This window comes from Pseudonaja textilis, chromosome 2 (genome assembly GCF_049901715.1).
Source record: "Pseudonaja textilis isolate UNSWEBS1 chromosome 2, rPseTex1.2, whole genome shotgun sequence".
Taxonomy (NCBI): Eukaryota; Metazoa; Chordata; class Lepidosauria; order Squamata; family Elapidae; genus Pseudonaja; species Pseudonaja textilis.
Window position 1 is genome coordinate 120,917,672 of NC_141991.1, and position 21,454 is coordinate 120,939,125.

General features: G+C 45.1%; 1 protein-coding gene across 1 annotated transcript; it reads right to left on the reverse strand.

Annotated features, from left to right (window-relative positions):
• Positions 1-106: 106 nt before the first annotated feature.
• Positions 107-13,395, reverse strand: CDK2 (cyclin dependent kinase 2). The gene is made up of 7 exons (XM_026711176.2): positions 12,920-13,395; positions 8,675-8,752; positions 8,055-8,178; positions 6,306-6,476; positions 3,060-3,161; positions 2,160-2,363; positions 107-1,618 (listed from the first exon to the last, which is right to left on the reverse strand). The coding sequence occupies exons 1-7, from the start codon at positions 13,033-13,035 to the stop codon at positions 1,514-1,516; spliced, it is 900 nt and encodes a 299-aa protein (XP_026566961.1). The 5' UTR covers positions 13,036-13,395; the 3' UTR covers positions 107-1,513.
• Positions 13,396-21,454: the final 8,059 nt, after the last annotated feature.

The following is a 21,454-nucleotide window of genomic DNA, read 5'->3' on the forward strand; positions in this document are numbered from 1 at the left end:
GGAAAGTACAGTCCTCGCCATCTTAAAATACATGTTTCATTTCTACAATTGAGCATTACCCTAGCATACATGCTTTTGATAAAAAAAATAAGCCTTTCAGAAAAACAAATACCACATAGCTTTACTGTGAAGCCTCATATTTAAGGCGTATCATACAACTGATCGAGTTAAGTGTGCAAGTTGGAGTTATTTCAAAATCAGATTTAAGTTATTGCTGCATGCTAGAGACAGGCTTTAGGTACTTCACATTGCCTTATTTTGAAATAAAATCCTGAATTCTACAGGAAAGCGTTCTACTATTTAGCAAATCTAAATGGTCTTTAAAATTTCTCAATATGAAACTTTTATAATACTTCATCTCCACATGGCATTCACCAGAAACCAATCATGATTTTTAGTTCAGACTATTATTTTTTTTTAAATCAGAACTTAGATGACATTCAACTGATGTTAACTTGAACAATCCAGTTCCCTCCAAAACAGGGTGAAACAAAGATGTAGACATTGGTATTTCCGGCTCCTCAGACCTCGCCAGAAAAGTTTGCTGATGTGAATTCTCTAGCTGAGTTTAAGACTTATATTTGGCTTGAGATGTATGGCTGAAGATTATAGGAGACAATAATTAGATATGCATTTCAAAGCTCACGTATAATTTAAGCATCCATATTTGCAAGATACGTTACTTAAAGCCAGGGATGTAAGGCCAACCCATCAGAACTGACATTTGAAACTTTCCTGACTGTAGGACAGTATTGGAATGACAATCCATAATTGCCAAACATAAGGCATTAATTGGCTGCAAATTCAGTGACACAGAATAAGGAAACAGGGATATAATACAATACTGGGTGGATAAAGATTACTCTGCATATCAGTTGTCAAAAAGACCTTAGTGATGCAGCCAGCGTTTAAATAATTAACAAGGCATACTGTACCACCAGCTTCAGCAATCGCCTCTCTCCGGGGTTGTTTTAATTAGTGGGTTAAACTGACCAACATCACTGATGAAAACGCCGTTAAAGATGTTGCCAAAGTCCCTTAGCCCTCTCATAAAAGTCCCTTCTACACCTGAAGGAAAGAGAAGTGTCTACACTGTACTTGTTCCCAAGACGTCAAGAGCTGGAGAGTAAGCCAATACAGAATGCCTTATTTTGAAGAAGTCACCAAGAAGGAAGGCATGGAACTCATTTGGGGTGGGGGTGGTGAGATAAAACACGTGAAGAATGAAAGGGGTGCTTCTCAAGCAAGTTGAATCCTTGGAGCTGGTAGCTTTGGAGACCCTTCTCTCTTCACAAGGCAGCTTGGAACCAGAGAATCCTCAAGCTCAGCTTAGTGCTTTAAAGGTGAGTTCAGGAATAAAATCCTAAACGTGTAGGCTGTGCCTCAATTGGACCACCAGTGTTCTCTGCGGGGTTAAGTTGAAAAGTTAAGTGCAAACAACCAAAGGCTGCCGGAGGAAAAGACATGTTGCAGAGTTTGCACTGCGGCAACTCTGTGTGGCTTCTTTTCCATTTCACAAGCGGAGGTGTGGCAAAGCTTTTGTGACATCTCGAAAGAAGGGATGATTGAGAGCAGTCTTGGCTGAGATTCTCTTGTTGGGATCATAATGCAGCATTAGCTAAAGGGGAAGGAAGAAGAGTGCAAGTTTCATTAGTCTTATGCACTATAATATACTCAAAATGTTGGAAGTGGTTTGCACTTCCCAACTCTCACTTCACTACCTTGCTCAAGTTAGTGCTATGTGTTATAGTCTTAATCAAGTTAATGACAAGAATCAAAATCTAGAGACTAAAACTGTTGACATTAGTTTGTCCCCTAAAGGATTGTGAGGAGAGTTACTCAAAACTAAGACCCAAACCATTTTTCTTGCAAGTGGATAAAGCCATGCATAGAGCTCACAAGTCCTACACTGACATGATTCAATCTTTTAAAGCAGGACAGCAGAAGAAAACATGGAGGCACAGCAAACTCTGAATAGGAATTTGATTATAAATACCAACATTATATATAGCACAAATCAATAATGGAGCTTTTGATTTGGCACGAGTGCCATTGCCAGTTGCTGTCAGATGCTCCTTAAAGTACCTATAACTTTTCTTAGTTTAGTATGTTAACCACACGCTATAGTTCAAAATCCTTTTTCTCTACATAAAACTCACTGCTAGAAGTTTTCTGCCTTCTTCATCCAATGGTGGTACTACTTTGCTAAAGTCCTGCCGGGCCCACTTGGGAAAACTGGATTTATAGTCAGGCATAGAGGTGACTCCCGGCCACACGATCTCATCCGGGGTGCCCAGTGTGCGGAAGATGCGAAATAGTTGGTCGATTTCTGAGTCTCCAGGGAAGAGAGCTCTACGGGTTAACTATTTGGCAGAAGAACAAAGTGTCAAAACCACAACATAGTAGGCTTCGCTAGCGTAATTGTTTTGATGTAATGTTTCAACCGTGTCCTTTTATTACTCAGTGATTTTATTCTGTTTCATTGGCTGTTTGATATACTTATAAAAATATTATGCAAACAGGATATTAAAAATGTAATTTTCATTATGATGGACCTTCCCTATAGAGCTGAACGCCCCACATATGAAGATATTTGGATTGTGCGTCAACACTGACCATCATTAAGATAGACGGAAGGAATCTGGCCCCTTCCTTCATTCCCATCATTCAGCAGATGAGCAACCCGCAGCACATGCTCAATGTATGACCCAATTCTCCATTCTTAAAGCACAAATTGCCCCTAGCAGGGAAGTAGTTCTCTCCAAAGCCCAATTCAGTCCTCAGAAGTCAACTGATCCTGTCAGCAGGCTTTTATTGGGCTGACCTACTCATGTTGCACACACAGAAATGAATGAGTGTGTGTTTTACAGCAATAAAGCTTTCCTTAAGGAGCGACAAACTTTTTCAAACGTTTGAGCCTGCAGTGGCATAGTTACCTACATTCGTACCATAACCTCGAGACCTTAGCATCACAAGGCAGATTTTCTGGCTCCTGCCAATCAAATGCCTTTCAAGCCCAATTTGCTGCTTCATCCCACTGTCATTTCCAAAAGACGTACCATCTCTGCAAAGATGCATCCAAGGCTCCATATATCCACTGCTGTTGAGTAGTATTTGCAGCCAAGGAGAATCTCTGGAGCTCGATACCAAAGAGTCACCACCTAGGTAAGATATAAAACCCATACAATTAAATAACACTTCCCACCAGTTCTCTGCTTCACAAGCCCTGTCCTTCCATTTTTTTTGTAAACGCATCATATACCACCACCAAATTAATTCACATGGAGAGCTATTATATGGGCTGGAGTCACTTTTCAATAGTTCACCACATGACTCACATACAGAAGAGGCTACATTCAATTATTGGTCCTTCTAGGGAAGAGATACCAAGCCAGAGGCACCAGTAAGCCAGCTTCCAAAGCTTCATTCAGAAGCTAAGGAAAAAAAGGGGGATTCCTGAGTTATTGTATCCTATTTACATACCACAGAGCTTAATGAACAAGAAAATGTTGCATTACCATTAATCACATGAGTTTATATGGTCACAAGAATATCCTCAGCATCATTTCCCAGATTACCCCTGATAGCCAAATTCAGAAATGATTTCTGAAATACTTTTTCCTTTCCCCTTACCTAAAAAGCAAGTTTGTTTAATCATTGTTGACACCAACTTCCATTTAAGTCTGGCTTGGCAAGTCCAAACTTTTAATCTCCAGACCCCAGTTTTAAAATAGAATACAAGTATTTTAAATGGTTATTAGCTGTGTAAGAGAGCCAAGCACCTTTAGAATGAACAGATTTGACCATATATCAGAAAACAAAGCCAGGTAGGGCTTCTTATGAGGGCACGTTGAGCCAAATGGTCTTTACCGTGAGGCCTCCAACTGCAACCATTATATGAGTAGATAATTTCGGCCATCCACCAATAAAATGGACGCAAGGGCTTTCTGGCTATGACATCTGCCACCCCACTGATTGCCAGGATTGACTTGGCTGATCTGGCTGGCTAGGCAGCTGTCCCTTTGCCCCATGCCAAAGCTGTGTGCTCAGTGGAGAGGACAACCATCCCAGACAGGAGTATATACTACCCATCTTCTGTAAAGGGTATGGGCAGGATTCCTGTAGTACAGATAGTCCTCGACTTACAACCGTTTGTTTCGTGACTATTCAAAGTTACAGTGGCCCTGACGAATTACCATTTTTCACACTTATGACTGTTGCAGCATCCCCATGGTCACGTAATCAAAATTCAGACACTTGAAAACTGGCTCCTATGTATGATGGTTGCAGCGTCGATCACTTTTTGTGACCTTCTGACAAGCCAAGTCAATGGGGAAGCCAGAGTCACTTAACAACTGTGTTACATTTAACAACCACAGTGATTCACTTAACATTTGTGGCAAGAAAGGTCGTAAAACAGGGAAAAACTAACTTAACAGCTGTTTCACTTAGCAACATAAATTTTGGGCTCAATTGTGGTTGTAAGTCGAGGATTACCTATACATGTGTGCCCCTTCTGAAATTTTTTTTTTTTTTGGTGGATCCTGGACTTCCCATTGCAGTTACTGCTAAAAGTCAGCAACAAAGAGTGCAATCAAAAGCTTAAAGGGTTAAACTTTAATATATATAAGTTTGCTTTAATGTGAAAATCTCTTGGTTTTTTTTCTCTTTCCCTGCTTTTGACTCCAGCTAAAAAGTGGTTGTCCTATCCTGGCCTACAACAACAGAGAATGCAATCTCACTGCTGACAAGAAAAAATATTAGTAAAATATTCCAAACTTTAGCCCTTTAGGCTATCTGTTTTGATTAAAATAATAATTTCAGTCGATGTTTTGAACAGAGCATGGGAATGAGCTATAGCAACAAAGACACATAATACAAAACTGTACTCTGAGAAAGTAATGCAGTAACTGCATTTCTACATAAGCCTCTTTGAAAACAGTCACTTTCAGCTGGAACGCAAGTAAGTTATGTGACATCAACATGGAGGGAAATCTGAAGGAAATAAATTTGGGCCATGTTCCTGAGCAGCGGGATATTAAAGAAATTGTTTCCCTAATGCTACTCAGCCTCAAGTCCACATATGTTTATATGTGTACACCTAGAGCGAAAGCCAAGACAAAAATGGATTATAAAACAAATCAATCCAGATTTTTCATTCAAAGCACAAATTGATCAGGTTCATATTATATTCTGGACAAGACTGAGCCCCCGAGAGAAGCCTGGAAAAGGGGGGAAGGAAAGAGAAACTGCAAGTTCAATGGACTCAATGATAGTAGCAATGGGTGCACCAGGCCAGATCATAGAAGGTCCCTAAATGTTAATCCCACCTTGATGGCATGTAATTGATAAATCATATTTAATACAAAATATAAAAGAGAAAGAGAAGAGCCAGTATGTTGTTATAATGTGAAAATCAGCATTTTCCAATCAACCAATCAGACTACAGGTAGTCCTTGACTTATGACCATTCAAAGTCATGGTGCTGAACGAATGGTGATTATGAACAGTCCTCAGACTTCCTTCTATCCCAGCACCCTTGCAGTCAAGTAATCACAATTTGGGAGCACACAACAACCAGTATGCACTTACAACTAGCTGAAGCACCTCCAAGGGCGGGTTTCAAAAATCCCAGCAACCAGTTTGCTGCCCGGTTGTTGGGTGGGCATGGCCTATTGGAACTTCCTGTTTCCGGCTCCTGGTGGGCTTCCAGAGCCCGGGGCAAGCCGCTTTTGTCCTCCCAAGGCTCTAGAAGCTTCCCCTGGTCCTCTGGGAGAGTGAAAACAGCCTCCCCTGGCCTCTGGAGGCCTTCCAGAAGCTGGAAACAGGCCTGTTTCCGGACTTCCAGAAGGCCGCGCAGACCCTGCACTTACCTCCATCGAAAATGGGCTGCATGGAGACTCCTAGAAGGGGTGGGGTCAGCCGGTCATTTGAAATACTGGTTCGGCGAACCAGCTGTAACTTTAACATCCGGTTTGCTCCAACCGGTAGAATCCCACCCCTGAGCACCTCACAATCAAGTGGTTGCCATTTGCAACCTTTTCGAAAAAGTCAATGATAGAAAACGTTGCAAGCTGTTGGGGTAAGTCTCCCCGCCCTCCAGGTTTGCACTGGCCACTCATGCGCCCCCTTGTCACATCTCCCTTGCGCACCGTCCCCAACTTGTGCGTCCTTGTGTGCCTTCCCCGAGCTTTACAATCACATTGCTTAGCGATGGAAATTCCAGTCCCAATTGCCACTATTAAGTCAAGGACTGTATGTATAGTACAGCGAATGCCAAAGTGGAGGAAAAACAAATTGCTCACCTCATGCGTGTAGGTTCTCACTGGCACACCAAATGCACGTGCAAGCCCAAAGTCAGCAAGTTTTATTGCTCCTTCTGCGTTGATGAGGAGGTTCTGTGGCTTCAGATCTCGGTGGAGGACACGATGGGAATGGCAAAAGGCCAGGCCCTGCAGCAGCTGGAACAGATAACTCTAGGAAAAACATAAACAAGCTTCAAAAAAAAAATTAGGTTTCGGTTGTGCTTGGGAGCCTATTGACCAAAACTAACTAGCACTGTCCTTACCAATAATGGAGAATGTTGCATGTAACATGGTGTGGTTATGATTGGAATCTAATCCACCCCTTCTCTACTAAAACCTTGGTTGACCATGAGTCCTTAAGTCAGTACAGGTAGTCCTCAACTTATGATCACAATTGAGCCCAAAAGTTATGTTGTTACCTGAGAAATTTAGGTCTCAAAAGGTGAACACATGATTCTGTGACATTGCAACCGTCCTAAATACAAACCAGTTGTGTCAAGCATCTGAACATAAATCTCGTGACCATGGGGGATGCTACAATGGTTGCAAGTATGAAAAATGGTCATAAGTCACTTTTTTCAGTGCCGTTATAACTTTGGTCACTACAAACTGTTGTAAGTCAAGGACTCCCTGTATAAGCGGGCCCATCTGCTATAGAGAGGGGTGCAATTTGGAACATAAGAGGGCTAAATGACAGAATATAAATTGACAAATCCAATGTAAGAAAAACAAATATGTTCTGGTCTTAATGGATTCGGTCTGAAAGATCACAATATTGAAAAGAACATGTTTACTGAAAGTATCCTTGAGTTCCTGTGTTATAAGAAAGAGAGGAACTGCAAACAACAGAAAAGCAAATATTTTTATAAGTTGAAGGCTGTGACGCCGTCCTTGAGAGCTGAATGGCTGTGGCCAGTTTGGGGAAGCTAGGCAGGTCCTTATCAGTGTACCTGGGGTGAATTCTATTGTTAGGCAAAATGGGCCATTGAGAGGAAGGCAGCATAGCTGAGAAGGTCCATTGTAAAAGACATGGAATGCTGAGGTTATCATCTGATGGATGGAAGATTGGCAAATTTGCTGCAATTCCCTTTAGCTGGTTAAGGAAGCTTTCTTCTTCTTCTTTGATTTGATGAGACTGCAAGGGGCCTCTGTCTGGTGCAGGGAGCATCAGTTTGGATCTGATGAAATTAGGTAAAGAGATGAAGCGGATTTGACTCTGATCATATCCAAAAGACCTGTGGGGGCATGTCTAATTCAACATGCTGTGTGCCACTTTATGAAGAACTGTGCCTACCAGATTCTTCCATCTATAAGGCCATAGTCTGTCTATCTGTCTGCCTTAAGGACAAGCCAGGATCGGCTATACTGTTGAGACTACTGTTTCCAATGCCCATTTGGTAACCCAAAGTAGAGGGTCTTGTGCTTTGTTTTTTACCACATAAAAAAAAAAAGGAAACACACTGAACATTTAGCAGAACTATATAATTTCATTTTGGTCTATATAAGATTTTAGTCAACTCAGCAGTATTTAAGAGCGAAGCCACTCTGGCTGCACACATTGTTTATTAAGAAGCTTCTACATTGAAGCGCATGTCCACTGAAGGCACAAAATTCCCTTCAAAATCCTTGGCTGGCAGCGCTCCTGCAGTTCTTTTGTCAAACAAAAAGAAATGTACCCAGTCTACCTGTGAACCCAGAATAGGTAGTTGTGGTGTTGGTTTTTCTGCATACATGCTCTGCCTGGCTTACCTTGATAAGAGGTAGCTCTACACCACTGATGGAAGTGGAAGAATCCATGAATTTCTTTAGATCTTGATGTAAGAACTCAAAGACCAAATAGAGTTTGTTCTCAGTGTGGATCACATCCAACAATCTGGGGAGTCAAGGAAGGGATAGGAAGTAAAAGACAAACAAGAAATTTTGGATATTGATGAGAAAACTGTATCAAAAAAAATTTTTTTTTTATAAGCTCAGTGCCATTATATAAATTATATTCAAGTTGCCCATGTTTCTAAATTTAGCCTAAATAAAATAAGGAACATGGAAGTGTGTAACTTCCAGTTTACTGCAAAACCTTCTTTGAAGCAACCATTTCCCAGTTCAGTTGCTGTCAGATATTAGCCCACAAAAACGCCTCCTCCCAATTTAACTGGAGAACTGAACAGTGGCCGCTGTTTACCAACCATTTAGCTAGAAAATTGAACAGTGGTCACTGTACACCTTAATTGTACAACAATTACAGCTTAATTGTACAACACCTTAATTGTACAACAATTACAGTGGTTGGGTAAATGGCCTGACGACCCACCAAAAATAGTATTCTATTTATTATTCTCCAGATCATCTCTTTCTGGTTTCCACATACTTACTTGACTATGTTGGGATGGTTCAATTCCTTTAAGAGTGAAATCTCTCGGATGGCAGTACTGGGAACTCCTTCTGTCTCCCTGAAAGCAAAGAAAACAATCAAATTAAGGAGAGGAGATAAAACTAGAGTGAATTTAGCCAACTAAATTGACTACTTGAGATGCTGAGATAGACAACCAAGCATCAGAAGTTGTAGGTGAAAAAGCGCATAACAGATGATTGCTCAATGCAAGTGGAATAATACATTACTAATGCAGATTAAATAGGATATGCTGAGACTTCCTTATTATCCTGTATGAATATTTGGTATATTTGACTTTGTATCCTCTAATGTCTGGGTTCACACATCAAGCTGGCCTTCAAATCCAACTATCAGCTTTACAGGGACAAGACCTGGGAAACTCCAGAATATAAATATCCCCCAAATCATTTTCACTTACTCACAGAACTAGTGTGAAAACATGAAGCTGGAGGAAAGAAATTAACAAGTACATGTATACCACCTTCAGCTTCTAGTAGATAAAAAAGGGGAGATATCTAATAAACCAGTGGTTCCCAAAGTGGGCGGTACTGCCCCCTGGGAGGCGGTGGGATGCCTTACAGGGGTGGTAAGAGGCAAGGGGGCTGGCAGGGGGGGCGCTAAGACATGGCAGGGGGGCATTCAAGGTGCCAGCCCCGCAGGCTCACTGACTGCTGGCCACGCAGCCCATGGACTGTTTCATCACTTCATAGCCGGCGCCTCAAATGTGGAACCCGCGCGCAGTGAGCCTTGCCAAGCATGGGAGGGGGGAGGGGAGAGGTGGTAGAAAGAGGGCACCTTAAGCTTGCAGGCTGCCCTCTCCGGTGGAAGTGGCGGAGGCACGCCAGAAGGCCCGAAAGCAAAACCCTCCCAAGGTGTGCAGTGAAAGGAGTGGGTGGTCCGGTGTTAAGGTCCCCTTCCCCGGAGAACAAGGGAGCGTGCAGCGCCCACCCTGCCTCCGACTCTCCAGCCAGCTGGGCTTGCGTGCAGGATGCGGGTGGGTGCAGCTGCGGCTCTCCAAGGTGCGCGGCTTGGTTCAGTTTGGTTCTACGTGGCCGCCCCGGACCTAGAACCTAGCCTCCCTCTGCAGCCTGGTTCTTCTGACTGAGCCCTGCGCTTGCTTGCTTAGTTTCCAAGCGATCATTCCCTCCACCTCCGCTGGTCTGGGCTGCTTCCACACGCCTTCCTCCTCCCAGGTGGAGTATAAAGATGGGCGGAACGCTTCACTGAAGTTGGGAGTCTCTGAGCGTGTGCAGAATACCTCCCCTTGCTTGGCCCGATGGAAGTGGACCTTGGGTGGAAGCAAAGAGAGTGAGGTCGGCTGCATCGCTGCCCCGGGGAGGTTGGCATTGCAAAATTGGATGCCAAAGGGGACTGGAGAACGGGCAGAGGGGCAGCTGCATTAAGGAGCAGGAAGAGCTTAGCCATGGTTTATTCATTGACTAACCCGGAATCAAACAGCATGCTAAACTCTAAACCAGAATGGCTGGGTTGATATATTCAGCCCGTGTTTCTCAACCTTGGCAACTTGTGTGGACTTCAATTCCCACCCCGGCTTTGCTCTACTTTCCCAAAGTGCCACTGCTGTCGCATTCTTTCTGTCAGTCTGTCCGTCCATACATACATACATCCATCCAAAAGGTCTGCCTGTCTGTTTACCTACCTACTACCAATATAGATCGATCAATCAATCTATCCATCTATCTATCCATCCAAAATGTCTGCCTGCCTTTCTGTCTGTCTACCTACCTATCTACCAATCTACTTACCTACCTATATATTCATCCAAAAGGTCTGCCTGCCTGTGTACCTATCTACCTACCAATCTATCTGCCTACCTACCTGTCTCTCTATCCATCCATCCATCTATCAGAGAGAGAGAGAGAGAGAGAGAGAGGGAGAGAGAGAGAGAGAGAGAGGCTGATGCATCTGATTGAAATGAGGCCTAGTTTAGAGAGAGGCCCTTTTCCACACTGAAACATCTTTGCCAGCACATTGAAACCTCTTTGGCTTCTATTAAAGGTTTTGTGGACAAAACATGGTCAAGACTATCAGGAAGCTCTCACATTTTGTTGAGGCTTTAAACAGGATCCATTGGACCAGATCTCCACCCTAAAAAATACTTTTCCCCAATGTATTACAGTGCCAATTCTGAAGAAGGCAAAACCAAAATGTACTGGTAAATTACAAGGAGAACACACACACACACACACACACACACACACACACACACACACACCCTTCTAACCCTGCTGGAGCAAGTGATTGGACTTGAATAGATATCTCATTATCTTTCTCCTCCCTCCCTCCTTTATTTCATTTTCTTTCTGTCCCTTCCTTCCACCATCACCCTCTTTCTGTGTCCCTTTTTCTTTCTTTCCCCTTTCTCTTTCTTTTCTTCCTCTCTCTCTCTCTTTTCTTTCTCTCTCTCAGGCTCACCCCATTGACTTGACTTGCTTGGGCAGGTCCCTCCAATGCAGTGGGCTCAATGGGGTGGACCTGCGGGGCCGGTACCTAGAACGCAGCAGTGCCAGCACATTTGAAAAGTAGAGCAAAGCCAGAGGTCAGTAATTTTTGCTGCAAAAAATCACAAAAGCTTCTAGGTTGTGCACAAGGAGGGACACACATGTCAATGGAATTCAGCAACATAAAATAATGAGATACAATTAAAACAAATCAACAAGAATCGGCAAAGCATCTCTGATTAGATTTTATTCACTGCTAGAATCTAATAAGAGATGCTTTGCCGATTCTAGTCCAATGACCTGCTCCAGCAGGGTTAGAAGGGAGTGTGTCACGTGTATGTGTGTGCATGGCTGTCAAAACTCCAAAAACAGGTCAAGTATCTCTGGGGAGGCCAGTCATAAATTAGAACACTTGCTAAACAACCGGCCATTAAGTGAGAACCACTTGTATTTGGTTTGTCAGTCCCCTGGCCACGCCCACCCATGACCACCAAACCACACCTACCCTGTCACGTGACCAGCAAGCCACACCCTCAAATTAGGCCACACCCACAGAAATTTGAATCCCACCCCTGGGTGGGGGGCACGGAGGATGAATTTGTAGCACCAAGGGGGCGGTGGACTGAAAGAGTTTGGGAACCACTGTAATAAACGCGTGCCCAAACAAAACAAAGGGAAAAGGACTTACTCAAGACTTAGCATTATTAACCGAATCCAATAAGTTAGCTGGGTATTCTACAGCACCCAGAAGAGATATCTATTTGTGTTAATTTTCATAGCAAAAGGACATTTTTAAAGTGTGGGTCACACAAGATTCTCTTGCTGCCAGCAGCACCCTTCTAACTTTTTTCGATTCACCTTAGCTCCAATCTCAACCGGTCATGCCATGAAATAATTACAATAACTACAGGAACCTGTACAGCAAGCTGCCTAGCTATTCCAACTCCATCGCTCCCTCTTTCTTGGGGAGCTCTCCCAGCCCGGGGGCCATCATCCTGCATACGATCTGCATTTCGCCAGCTACTACCTACGTGGCGAAAGAGAGAGACAGAAAGAGAGAGAGAGCTCATGCTCTGCTTGGGGCTAAGGAGCGTTTGCAGGCAGGTAAACTTAGCTCCTTATTAAAAACCGAGATAAAGAGGAGCGGCAGAGGTGACCAGACACTGCCTGTCTCCTTTTAGTCTTGATAAAATTTCCGGAAACATTTGGATCAAGAAGAGAGGAAAGCAAAAGGCTCCCTCCTCTGAACCAACCCTTCAATCTATAAAGGGAGGGGTCTCCAACCGTGGCCACTTTAAGCCTGGGTACTTCAACTCCCAGAATTCCCCGGCCAGCTTTTCCCTTTAAGTACCCAGGCTTAAAGTGGCCAAGGTTGGAGACCCCTGATCTAAGGTACCCTTAATGGCAATGCTGGCTAGGGAATTCTGGGAATTGAAGTACCCAGGCTTAAAGTGGCCAAGGTTGGAGACCCCTGATCCCTTACTGGCGAAGGAGGAGGAGGAGCAGCCGAGCCGCCAGATTACGAGTCTCCCCTTTTTCTTTTTCCTTCCGCACCCTTTGCTCCTCGACCACCGTCCCAAATCTAGAGACTTCCTTCCCCAAAAAAGCAGAGCGAGGCTCCGGGCTTGCGCTCTCTCCCTTAAGCGGGAGAAACGATCCCTCTTCTAGTTGCGTGTATTCGCGTGCACGTGTGAAAGGTGGGGAGAGGGAAAGTTTGGAATGGAGGTGGGGGTGAGGAGAGAGAGGAAAGGTCTTTCACTCACGTGTCCAGGCGGATTTTTTTCAGCGCGACCACCTCGCCGGTGACTTTGTTCTTGGCTTTATAGACCACGCCGTAGGTGCCTTCCCCGATCTTCTCCACTTTCTGGAAGTTCTCCATCGGAGGAGACGCGGGTTGGGGAAGGATCCCAGTTTGCCCAAAAGATCCTCGCCGGCACTAAGAGCAGGAAGGGAGAGGCGGTGGTCCGCAAGAGCCAAGCGAGAGCGAGGTCTCCGGGCCGCCGCCTGCCGGTGGCTGTTGCGGACGGGTGGGACTCGAACTCGCGCCACGCCGATCGACCGCAGCGTCCTTCTTCCGCTCGGCAGTTAAGCGACCGCGGCTGCTTCTTCGGCTTCTTCTTCTGCCTTTCACTCCCTTTTTTTCCCGCGCGCGACGCTGAACTTCAAACAATGCTAACGACTCCAGCTCCCCCACCCCACCCCGCCTCCTCCGGCTTCCCGCCTTCCATTCGCTCCGCCCTTCCTGCCAGCCGATTGGCTCCGGGCTTATAGCGAAGCACGTCGTGTGGCGGGAGAGAAAGAAGGAGAAGGGAAGTTTTTCTTAAAGGGCCAGCGCCGTCGTTTCCGAGAAGGAGAGTTTTCGTTGTTAAGGGCCCCGAGGACGGACGCGGCACTTGGGGAGAAATGCCGATGGAATGGAATGCGGATGGACGACGGCAGGGATCGGAGCTTCGGATTTCATTCGGATTCGAATCGATGTTAAAAATCGGCAAAAGAAATGATTCTTTGAGTACATCTCAAAGGAGCTTTTTCAAGAGACAACTGGACTTTCTGTTTTCTTGGAAGACGTTTCGCTTCTCATCCAAGAAGCTGCTTCACCTCAGAGCTGAAGAAGCTTCTTGGATGAGAAGCGAAACGTCTTCAAAAGAAAAAAAATCAAAGTTGCAGTTGCCTCCTGAAAAAAACAACAACAACACCACCTTAGTTTGGGACAACCATGACCTGGATGACTGAGGATCTCTACAGACTCTGTTCTCATCACACACGAAACTGGATCATGAAACAGGTTACTATGATACATAGATTTAAAAGCTGAGAAACTTCTCATCCAAGTTTCTTCATCTCAGAGCTGAAGAAGCTTCTGGGAGGAGAAGCGAAACGTCTTCAAAGAAAAACCAGAAAGTCCCATTGCCTCTTGAAAAAAGCACCTTGGGGATAACTTTCACCTGGATGACTGAGAATCTCCAGACATTTAGTGATATACTCTCTCGAGTACATATTGACACAAAGGAGAAAATCAGCTGAACATGGGGATTGTGTTTGCACAATGTTCCCGCTAAGCAGTAATGGCACAGCTTAAAGATCACTATATAAATGGTTATGGGAACCACTGCAAGTGTGATCCCACTCAGATGACCTCCATCCAACCTGAACATGAAATAGGTATTACTTTTAAATAATTAAATATAGCCAAAATCTTCACCATATCTCAAGTCTTTAGTCTTAAAACATTGCAAGTTTAGGGGTGAGAATGGCAAAATCTTGCAAGCATTGTGATTCCAAGGGATTTTTGGCATGCCTGTACAAAAGCTCCCACTATCTAACAATGCCAACAGAAAAGGCTTTCTGTAATATTTCCATAGACTATTTAGGTAGTTATCGACTTAAATTCTCATTTAGTGACTGTTTTCAGTTACAAAGGCACTGAAAAAGTGACTTATGAACATTTCTCACACTTACCACCGTTGTAGCATCCATGTGGTCACGGGATTAAATTTTAGATACTTACCAACTTACCATGTATTTATGATGGTTGCAGTGTCCCAGGACAATGTTTCTTTTTTATTATTATTTTTTTAATTAAAACAGTTTTATTAATTTTAACAACAAACAAAAACACATAAAACATAAAAACATCATCCTTTCCTTCATGAGTTTACAGACAGTGTGTCGGTTGGTTTACCACTTTTTTTGTGCATCCATTTCATAGTCTCCATTGTAGTTATATTACATAATAGCTCATATTATCAATCAACAATTATATAACCTGATATCATTATTAAACAATCATTTGACTATAATTTTGTTAGTTCATACTTTAACGAGATAACTATAGTTTACTTAATTTATTTTATAGCAAATCATAAAGTCATACCAAGTCTATCTTAATAGAATTTTATAAAGATAGTATCAAATAAAAAAAAGAAATATGTATTCATTGTTTCCTAAGGTTCTAAATATTCTATTATTGTATTTTATTATCTAGCCATTGATAGAAAAGGTCCCGAACTTCATAGAATTGTTTATCTTCTTGTTCTCTAATTTCAAATGTCAATCTACTCATTTCAGCACATTCCAATAGTTTCTAAATTATTTCTTCCTGTGATGGTATTTTCTCATTCTTCCAATTTTTAGCAAATACAATCCTAGCTGCTGTTAATACATTTACAATCAAATATTTCAAATTTTTATTGTATGTATCAGGTAAGATTCCCAATAAAAAAATCTCTGGCTTTAAATCTATATGTTTCTTTGTCATTTTTTCCAACCATATGCGAATTTTAGTCCAATATTTTCTAGTGTCCTCACAAGTCCACCACATATGGTAATATGAGCCAGGTGTCTGATGACATTTCCAGCACTTGTCAGATTTATTCTTGAACATTCCTGCTATTCTTGTTGCGGGAAAATGCCACCTGTAAAACATCTTATACAGATTTTCTTTATATGCTGTTGACATTGTCATTTTATAATTTTGAGACCACAATTTTTGCCATTTCTCTAAATCAATCCCATATCCAAAATTCTTCCCCCAAGCAATCATCATTTCTTTAACTTGTTCTTCCTCTAGTTTAATTTCCAGTAAATAACCATATAATTTTTAATCACTTTTTCATCAGTACCTGTCAAAATCTTATCTAAATCAGTCAATTTATCATAAAATCCCTCTGCTTTAGAATCGTTGACATACCTTGAGTGTATTTGCGCATATGAAAACCAATTCATCTTTATACCTTGTTCTTCTAAATTTTGCCTCATTTTAAGTTCACCCTTTTCATCCAATATTTCCCCATATCTAACTGTTTGGGAAAAGGCAATTATCCGAGACTTTTATGGACAACTATATAAACAAGAGGATATTGATGAGGAAAAAATTAAACAGTATTTACAAAATGCTAACCTACCTAAGATACCTGATGAGACTGAAAAAATGTTAGAAAGTACTATAACAATGATGGAACTAACCGAAGCACTTAACAGACAGAATAATGGAAAAGGACCAGGTCCAGATGGGCTACCGGCAGAATTTTATAAAACATTACAAGAATCGTTGAGCATTCCATTGCTAGAAGTCATGAATGAAGTTATGTCAAATAAGAAGATACCTAAAACATGGTCAGAAGCTTATATCACACTTATTTCAAAAGAAGGGGCCGATCCATTACAAATCAAGAACTATAGACCTATTTCTTTATTGAATGCAGATTACAAAATTTTTGCTTCAATTTTGGCAGAAAGGCTTAAAAGATACTTAAATAATTTTATTCATCCTGATCAGAATGGATTCCTGCCAAAGAGACAAATTAAAGACAATATGAGGGTAATTCTGGACACTTTGGAATATTATGAGGCGCATCCTGAAAAACAAATGGCTTTGATATTCCTAGATGCCCAAAAGGCATTTGATAATGTGAACTGGAGATTTATGTTACTACTACTGGAACAAATGGGTTTTGCCAGAAAATTTATTCAAGCAATAGAAGCCATATACTATAAGCAAACGGCAAAAGTAATTGTTATGTCTGTGGAACTGGTTGGAGTTCCCAACCAGGTCCGCTGTTTGAGCGGGAGCACCAGCAGCTCCCATTGGTTGGCTCCGTTTGACAGCCGGCTATATAAGCCGGCTGTCGGGCAGAGCCAGCCCGTTGTCGCCCGCTGGTCTGCGAGTTAGCTAGCAGACGCGACAACCCTTTATTCATTGCAATAAAGCCAGTTACTTGTACGCTCTGGTCTCATGCCTCGTCCTTACCATCGCTCCACAACACTGGCGGCGAGGATGGGATGGTCGAAGGCTAACCAGACGCGTTATTTCAGAGAGCCGTAGTCACAGAGAGAGAAACCAAGGCGCTGTAGCCGCAGCCGCCCCACGCTGCAAAGAGCGCGAAATTCAAACTGATACTGTTTGAGCTGATTCGCTGAAACGAGCCACAGGCACAGCAGCCGAGGCCGCCCACGCTCACCAAGAGCGCGATTTTCAAAAAAGAGCTAAGCAGCCCAGAGAGACAACCGCAGCGCGTTCTTTTAAGAGCGCAAATTCAAATAGCGATTTGAAGCAGACGAACCTGTTTCCTTCCACGATGAGCGCGAATACAGCATTCCCTCCATTCAAACCAAACGAGGAAACATGGGACTCCTACAAAAAATCGATTCAGCCATTTTCTTGACGCCATCGGTCTAGCCGACGCTGCGGAGCATAGGAAGAAGTCCTATTTCCTGAGTTACTGCGGAGCCACCGTCTTCAACACTGCCACAGCATTAGTCGCGCCCCACGCCATCAGAAGCGTCCCATGGGACGAGCTACAGGAAATACTTTCAAATCACTATTCGCCCAAGCCGTCCCAAATAGCCAGGAGGTATGCCTTCAGAGTCAGGAAGCAAGCAGAGGGGGAGTCGATCAACGAATACATGGCCGCCCTGAGAACAGCCGCTTTGCAGTGCGGATTCAAAGAATATTTGGAAGACATGCTGCTGGATCAGATCGTCTGTGGGGTAAGAGATCTGAGACTCCAAAGGCGTTTGCTGGCGAAAAAAGACTTGACTCTAGCCTTAGCCATGGAGGAAGCCCTGGCTACTGAGCTCTCGGCCCAGTCAGCAGCTGAGATTCAGGGAAATCAATCTAAACCCAGCACGCACACTGTCCATTCCGAAGAGGTAATCAGCGAAGATGACCCCACAGACACGTCTGACATTAACCGTCTAAATCATCAGAAGCCTTCACAGGTAGGAGCGGGGCAGAGAGGCAACTTCACCCCCAAACAACCTCCCATGTGCCTAACCTGTGAAGGCTCCCACCCTAGGGCATCCTGCAGGTTCAGAAACGCCATCTGCCTGAACTGCCAAAAGAAGGGTCACATCGCTAGAGTCTGCCAAGCAGGGCGATCCTTACCTCAAAGACCTCCACCACCTTCTAACTCCCAAAGGCAAGTGGTAGACTGCTACACCTGCTACCACGCTAACCATACTTCCCAAACCCCTGATAAAATTAAAATTTCTGTTTTCCTAGAAGGTAAACCCTGCAGGATGGAGGTGGACACGGGATCCGCGCTCTCAATCATCTCCTGGGATACCTTGAAGAGGATCCAGCCCAGGCTGTCAAGGAAACAGCTACAAAGATGCCACCTGACGCCTACTGAGACTACCAGGGCAAGAACATTCCTGTCCTCGGAAAGGCAAGTTCCTTGTTCAGTTCGAACCTTTAAAGGCCATCTGCCCCTAGTGGTTGTTAATGGTACCCTCCCTAGTCTATTGGGACTTGATTGGTTTCCTTCTCTCGGCCTTAGTGTAATCGGGATCCATGCTGTCTCAACTTCTGATGTAGATACACTATTTTCAGATTTTTCCGATGTATTTAGCAATGAGCTGGGTTGCTATTCGGGCACCCCATATCATTTTCAGTAGACCCCCAGGCAATCCTCTTCGTTTAAAACCCCGGAGGGTGCCTTTTGCCATCCGTCCGAAATTGGACGCAGAACTAGACAAACTACTTAAGCAAGGGGTGCTAGAACCCACTGATTTCGCTAAATGGGAGACCCCCATAGTCACCCCACTCAAGAAAGATGGCAGTTTGAGAATCTGCGCGGATTACAAAACCACGCTCAACCACTATCTGCAGGTCAGCGCTTACCCTGTGCCCCTTATTCAGCATCTGTTACACACTTTCGAACCCGGCACCATTTTCGCCAAGTTAGACATGTCCCAGGCATACCAACAGTTCCCTGTCGATGAGCAGACAGCGGAGTTACAAACAATAGTCACGCACAGGGGGGCATTCAAATGTAAGCGCCTACAATTCGGGGTCAGCGTAGCCCCAGGCATTTTCCAGTCACTCATGGAGAGGATTCTCCAGGGTCTCCCAGGAGTGGTCCCCTACTTCGATGACATTTTAGTCTCAGCCACGAACCGGCCCCAGCTCATTCAGAGAGTCAGGACAGTGCTAGAGAGGTTCAGGCAGCATGGCCTCAAACTTAAGAGGGAGAAGTGTGCCATCGCCACTAGGCAGGTGGACTTTCTGGGTTATAGAATAGACGCCTCTGGCATCCACCCCATTGAATCCAAGGTGAAGGCCATCCATGAGGCACCCACACCTACCAACAAGACTGAACTACAAGCCTTCCTGGGACTCTTGAATTTTTACACCTCATTCCTCCCACACAAGGCATCTGTCGCTGAACCATTACATAGGCTACTAGATAAAGACTCACCCTGGCACTGGGGACCCAAGGAAGCCCATGCCTTCAAATCAGTCAAATCCTTACTCACATCAGAAGCGGTCCTAGTTCAATTCGATCAACGTCTTCCCTTGGTCCTGGCCGCTGACGCATCCCCTTTGGCATTGGGGCTGTCCTGAGCCACAGACTCCCCAACGGTTCTGAGGCACCAATTGCTTTCTTTTCCAGGACTCTTTCTCCTACCGAGAGGAACTATAGCCAGATCGATAAAGAGGCCCTGGCCGCAGTGGCTGCAGTTAAGAAGTTCCACGAGTTCTTGTTTGGCCACCACTTTGAGTTAGTGACTGATCACAAACCTCTTTTAGGACTTCTGTCTGGAGATAAGCAAACTCCGCAGGTACTTTCACCCAGAATGACCAGATGGACTTTGTTTCTGGCCGCTTACTCATTCAAGTTAGTGCATTGTCCTGGCAAGACCCTGAGCCACGCCGATGCCCTTAGTCGCTGCCCCCTGCCAGTCCCAGTCGAAGACCCAGCGCCCATCCATGCCATTTTCGAGGTCAACGAACTCAAGCTTCCAGTGACAGCCGAGGACATCGCGGCGCACTCGAAAAAGGACAAAATCATCGCCCAGGTTCTGGACTGGGTGGGAAGGGGGTGGCCGGAAACTCAATGTACAACTGATTTTGTCCCCTTTAAAACCCGCCAGCAGGAGCTGTCAAAATTACAAGGTTGTCTACTGTGGGGAACAAGAGTGGTCATCCCTGCATCCCTGCGAGTACCCATCCTGAAAGTGCTGCACGAGGGACATCCGGGCATCGTAAGAATGAAGGCCCTGGCCCGCAGCTACGTCTGGTGGCCCGGTATGGACGCTCAAATCGCCAACTGGGTAAGCTCTTGCCAACCTTGCCAACAAACCAGGGCCACCCCCCCAGCTGCCACGCCCACCAGATGGGAGAGTGCTAACGCCCCCTGGTCCCGCCTGCACGTCGACCTGGCTGGGCCTGTGCATGGCAGGACCTTCTTGGTGGTCGTGGATTCATACTCCAAGTGGATTGATGTAGCCTTACTTCCCACCACCACCACTCAGGCAATAGTGAAAGCCCTAACTCGCTTATTTGTCACCCACGGGCTTCCAGACACCCTGGTTTCAGACAATGGCCCACAGTTCACATCATGTGAATTCAGCATGTACACTGCCAACTTGGGCATCAGGCACGTCCTTACAGCACCATTCCATCCCGCTAGCAACGGGATGGCAGAGAGAGCAGTTAGGTCAACCAAGGAGGCACTCGCCAGGTTTGGCCAGGAGGATTGGCACTCTAAACTGTCTCGTTTCCTACTCAGCCAGCACACAACACCCTGCACTACCACCAACAAATCTCCTGCCGAACTTTTAATGGGGAGACGCCTCAGAACCACCCTAGACAGGCTACACCCCCACTATTGCCCAGACACCCCTTTAGGGTCCGATAGTCTGGTCAGAGACTTCGCCCCACAAGACCTGGTATACACCAGGAACTACGCGGGGGACCCGTTGTGGGTGCCAGGACAAATCGTGTCGGTCACCGGCCCCAGATCCTACCGGGTCCTCCTGGAGGATGGTCGTTTGTGGTGGAGGCACGTGGATCAACTCAGAAGGCGACGGACGGGCGCGGCAGATGCCAACCGTGCCAACCTGCCAGTGCCAACGACGCCTCACCCACGCCGGATGCAGATCCCCTGCGGAACCTGGTTTTCCCTGACGAGCGAGAGGGCTGGATGGAGGACCCGAGTCTACAACCGGAGTCACCGATCCAGCCACCGAGCGACCCAGCTGACCAGCCAGACCTCGAGACTCGGTCGGACCAACCAGAGCAGGGGGTTTCACCAGCACCGCCGGACACCACACCAGGGCAAGCCCACGCACCAACAACCGCTGGGGCACGTCCCGAGAGCCAGGACTTGACACCGGCCGGCAGTTCACCCAAATTGCGACGCTCTGGTCGCCAGCGAAGACAACCCACATATCTACAAGACTATGCATGTTCCCAGCTGGGGGAAAGGAGTGTTATGTCTGTGGAACTGGTTGGAGTTCCCAACCAGGTCCGCTGTTTGAGCGGGAGCACCAGCAGCTCCCATTGGTTGGCT

Coding starts and splice junctions, on each gene's coding strand:
- CDK2 (XM_026711176.2), bottom strand. CDS start 13,035: ATGGAGAACTTCCAGAAAGTGGAGAAGATCGGGGAAGGCACCTACGGC. Junction 8,179..8,674: donor AACCATCCCAACATAGTCAA/GTAAGTATGTGG, acceptor TTGACTCCCCAG/ATTGTTGGATGTGATCCACA. Junction 6,477..8,054: donor TAGAGCTACCTCTTATCAAG/GTAAGCCAGGCA, acceptor TGTTTTTCCTAG/AGTTATCTGTTCCAGCTGCT.